At 36.7% G+C, this 5030-nt stretch overlaps 1 protein-coding gene across 1 annotated transcript in view; it reads left to right on the plus strand.

Moving 5' to 3' along the window:
* Window positions 1–3667: 3667 nt before the first annotated feature.
* Window positions 3668–5030, plus strand: part of LOC116388643 (eosinophil peroxidase-like) — a 4145-nt gene continuing 2782 nt past the window's right edge. The window contains exons 1-4 of the mRNA XM_031856687.1: window positions 3668–3773; window positions 4097–4187; window positions 4348–4523; window positions 4610–4747. Coding sequence (XP_031712547.1) covers window positions 3707–3773; window positions 4097–4187; window positions 4348–4523; window positions 4610–4747 — 472 coding nt within the window. The 5' untranslated portion in view covers window positions 3668–3706. The remainder of the gene's footprint in view (window positions 3774–4096; window positions 4188–4347; window positions 4524–4609; window positions 4748–5030) is intronic.

The raw sequence follows: 5030 nt of genomic DNA on the forward strand, positions 1-5030 counted from the left end.
TCTTCCACATTTTTTAAGCACTCTTCTTCTTCCACATTTTTTAAGCACTCTTCTTCTTCCACATTTTTTAAGCTACAGAAACCGTTGAAATATCAAAATGTTCAGCTCTTTCAGCCCATGCCGGCTATGTCTCTTCATATTTCTAAGCTTTAAACTTTTTGAATTATTAAGCTTTTTGCACATTCTTTTATGAATGGGTTTCTTTGGAGAAAATGTTCAAATCCTCTTCAACTTTCAAATCCTTCTACTTCCTCATACTTTCAGCTACAGACACCATTTCAACTTTAAAATGTCGAGAAAACCCTGAGCTATTATTGTATGTTATAATCTATTGTTGTATGTTATAATGTTGATATCTTTTACACTTTTTGAACTGTAGCAATTTTCCTTTTCTGACTTTATAATGGGTGTGTATTGCACAGCTTAGAGTGTGTGATGTCACCACTAGAGTGAAGAGCAGCTTCAGAATCTTGTGAAAAAAATATTTGTCTTTTGCCACTGAGTCCACAATCTTCACTCTTCATGCATACTTTTTAGATGGAAAAGTAGCTAATCTTGTCCTTGTCGTAGAAAGATGACTGTGGAATCCCACAGACTTACAAATTTGGCTCAAGGAGCCACAGAGCGACATGAACTCCAACAAACCGCTCCATTAGACTCCATGTTAAATCTGACCACTCATTTCTCAAAGAAAGCAGATGGTACCAGTTTTGTATATTGCGCTGGAGCTCACATTTTTAACACCACAAACATAAAAACCACATTACCGCGTTTGGCAGAGTCTTATCTCTCTCACGGTATCCATATTTTATTGATTAGTCTCATGGTTTTGGTATAAAGGGCATATGTTTGACAGGTAGTTTTGTTGAAAATCACTGTTCACTCTAATCTCTCTTAATTAGCCTCTAACACACCAGTACTAATACCACTACAACTATTAGTACGACTGCTACTAGTACTACTACTACTGCTATTACTGCTACTTCAAAAACTGACTTTACTATTACTACTACTACTACTACTGTTATAATACTATGACCACTACTACAGCTATTACTACAACTACTGATACTACTACTTCTTCTAATTACTAATACTTCTACGACTTATAATACTTCTACTACAACTACAACTTCTAGTACTACTACTACAAATATCACTACTGCTGACATTTTTTAAGCCACAGAAACCGTTCGAATATCAAAATGTTCAGCTCTTTCAGGAGAGGGGTGATATGAATTTTCATATTTGTAATCTTTAAATTCTTTGAAATATTAAGCTATTTGCAATTTTCTTTTGAATGGGATCTCTATGGAGAAAATCTTCAAATCCTGCAATTCTTTTACAATTCATTTCAGCTTTCAGCATTCCAATGCATTTTCAGCAGGAAATGCATTTTCTAGTTCAATAATAATGACATGTAAAAGTAATTTCCTTGCTTGGCAACGGCTTGTCAGGACAGATTATTCAGAAGCAATATGCCGACGTGACTTTTTGTTCAGGCATGTGACCTTTCTGGTTTTGTTGCTTGACTGTATAAAATTACAGATTGTTTATAAAAACAATCTGTAAGCTAATGTTATATAATTCCATTTTTTGTAAGATGTCTGTTTTGTGACAGTAACACTTCCCATCTTCCAGTACAGTATACAGATATTCTGAAAACGACCTTTAATATCGCACTGATGTCAATCTATTCTCTCAGTTTGTGAATTACTAGATAATGTGAACCTTTTCTGGGCTCTAAAGATTATTTAAACAACACAATCTGTGTCTTGTCGAGGGTAATGACCAATGAAGCTCACGGATAGGCTATTGTAGTATTTGCTGTCATCGTAAGGCACTTTGAATTGAATTATGGACATCTCAGGAACATCGTTAAGACACAACACAACAATACCACCTGGATTGTTTAGAGATTCTGTGTTGAGAAGGTGTTAAACAATTTTCCAGTTTTTGAAAACATGTGGAAATTGACACAAAAATTAAAATGTCCTGGAGAAATAATTTCAACATTCTCCTCTCTGAGAATTAACTACAAGGGTAACCTTTCTATCGTTGCTCCACAAAACATCTGAAAGGTCTAAGTTATATTCAGGATCATATTAACCGTAGAATTCTGTCTGACCAGATTGAGTTCTGGCCATGATTATATACAGGGTTACAGGAAATAACTGCTAAACAAAAGGTGTGGGCTGGGGGTCTCAGGAAGGACAAGGGACCTTGAAACTATCAGCACCCAAGATGTGCATTCATTGTCAGTTCAGGGAGTGAGTTAGGTCTAAGAACCCAACTCACAAGTCTATAGAAGTACAATACAGGTCTATTTTACAAAGCATAAGGTGATTGATACATTAATGTGTGACCTCTTACAAGTCTGGTCTGGGCTATCTTCACACTACACCAAAAGGTTTTACTCACAGAGGTTTGTTCATTAATGTAAATAGTTTCTGTCTGACAGACAGAACTGGCAGGAATACATACGCAATATAAAATAATACAGTTAATACAATTTAAAGATATTACATTTTGTTCTACACCGTCAACAATTAGTTCATGGACGAGAGTATTTTGATAGGCTGCTGTCGGTTATGTTGTGGCAATGTAGCAAATTCAACCCCAAGTCACATTACAGGTGCAGGTTCGATGACTTTCCATAATATTGCTTTCTTCCCGACATGTTTTAAAGGGTTGAATACTGTTCATTTTTATTTATTTTTTTAAACTTTGTTAGCATTGTCTCTTCAAACACAATTCTGCAATGTCAAGTTAAAATGGACCATAACATAACTTGAAATGTTTAACTTTTGAAGTGGCATCACGATCAAGTGAAGTATTGTACATCTGCAGGTGTTTTTTTGCATTATTTTATTCATAATTTCTAAGCATGTGAGAGATGATTTCATAGATAAGTAATAGCCATAGACTGCATGTCTCTAAACTTCAACAGAGAGAAACATATTAGTGTATGGCTAAGCTACGCCGGCCAGATCATCACTGAAAACGTCCTGGAAAATGATGTTGAAAGAGTGGAATTGATTAGAAATATTAAAATACACATAAATAAGAAAAATCCCAAAGATGTCATATTGAAATTAACAAAAAATATGTAATTAGTTAAAAATATAAAAAAAAAACCTCAATAGATAACGTCTGTTATAAAGGTTTACTGTGTAAAAAGCAATTTTCAGCCACCTTCACATCGTTGAGCAGGCTGGTCAAACTGCTTGGAGCAAAAAGAGCTGAAACCGGCTTAAATTAGGGTGTAAACCCTGCCCTGCAGAACTCAAAAGAAAATTGCAGAGAATTTAATTGGCCTTCAGTCCTACATTAAAACGGTTTGGTTTGATAACATAGTGCAAGACATGTAGTGAAGTTAATTAGTTACCTGCTGAACCACATTGTCATCTTTTGTAGAACCTGCTCAAACAAAGATGACTTAGGTGTTGCAAAGGGGTGTGTGAAACATGGAGACCTATATATACAGACGCCAACTCCAAACTGCAGTTGGAGAAAGTTGGACATCCAAAATATAACAGGTTAGGGTTCAAGCTTCTTGTCTAACTTTTTAACTTTCTTATTGTCTTTCTTCACACTTGCAAATAGCAGTTGTACTTCGCTTTCAGGCAACCATGCCTTCTTGTATATTTAGTATTATCAGTTGATTAGTGTGTATATAACAGGACCATGTTCATTTTTTTCAGAGATGAAGTGGCTTGTGTGCCTGATCGCTGCAGGTCTTTACCTGTGTTTGAAAAACTACATGAATACTGGTAAGTACCTCTATCAAATTGAATTGAATTAAATACAATCGTTATAAATGTGTTTAAAGTAAACCTCCTCCTACTAGAGTTAATTCATTTAATTTAGATAAAAACTAAATACAGACGATCACAGATGAACATGAGTTTCTACAATAGAGTTTTGCTGTAATTACATGAAAGAAACCTGCGTAATAGCTCCAGAAATCTATTGGGGTAAAAATAAACATCAATATTCAGAGATAATTTCAAAATATAGAAGCTATACAGTGAAAGGTGACTGGATTGTAAGGAAACAGAGAGCAGACTAACTGAAAGATGTTTTGTGCCTTCAGAACCTGCACGTTTGAGCAGAAGCGTTATTGAAAAAGCTGTGATTGACGCCAAGACCATGGTGGACTCAGCTTATGAGTACTCCAGAAGAGTGTGAGTGATCAAACCTACTGAACTGCTACACAAGTTCTGCAGTGATAGACAAACAAATGGCACAGTATGAAAGTGTAAAATACATTCAACTGGAAGTTGTCCGGCCTCAAAAGCAATGACATCTCAGTGTTTATAACTTTGACCTCTCCACACAATACAGGAGCGTTGAACGCGTGAGGAGGGATGCAGTGAGTCCGTCAGACACCCTGCGGTTGTTGAAGCAGCCTGTTGGGCAAACCCGTAATGCTGTGCGGGCTGCTGACTATATGCACAATGCCGTTAAACTGATCCAGATGTCTTTGCAAAGACATCAACAACCCTTCATCAATGCCACAGGTGTTTGTCCAAAAAAGGTTCTTTGAATTTTCTATACAGGTGGCTGCAAGTTACAGCTATGTCTCTTTCTTGCCTCTGTTAATTAGATCTGATCTCGGAGGAGGATATGCAGTTCATTGCTGATCGGACAGGGTGCTTTTCCCAACATCGTGCCCCGTCTTGCAAGACTACTCCCAATTTAGGCAGGTTTCGCACTGCAAGCAGCATCTGTAACAACAGGTGTGGCAACTGCTAAGTAGCAATTTTAAGATTGATGGGTGAAGGTAAAGAATAACTGACAAATATGTCTACAGCTAACTGAATATTTGTTTGCCTCTGAACAAATTGATACTCCTCCCAGGTCTCTTGTTTTCTTCCTTTCACATCCGACATGGGAGTAGATAGATGGAGTATAATTGCCGGTATAATTGTCAAGCACTGTGTACACCTATGTGAGTCAAAGAAAAATAATGACTTTTTTCTTGTGTAGGAAAAACACCCGCGGCGGATCCTCCAACACGCCTTTCA

The sequence above is a fragment of the Anarrhichthys ocellatus genome, unplaced genomic scaffold (genome assembly GCF_004355925.1).
Source record: "Anarrhichthys ocellatus isolate YVR2014 unplaced genomic scaffold, GSC_Weel_1.0 scaffold17, whole genome shotgun sequence".
NCBI classification, from domain to species: domain Eukaryota; kingdom Metazoa; phylum Chordata; class Actinopteri; order Perciformes; family Anarhichadidae; genus Anarrhichthys; species Anarrhichthys ocellatus.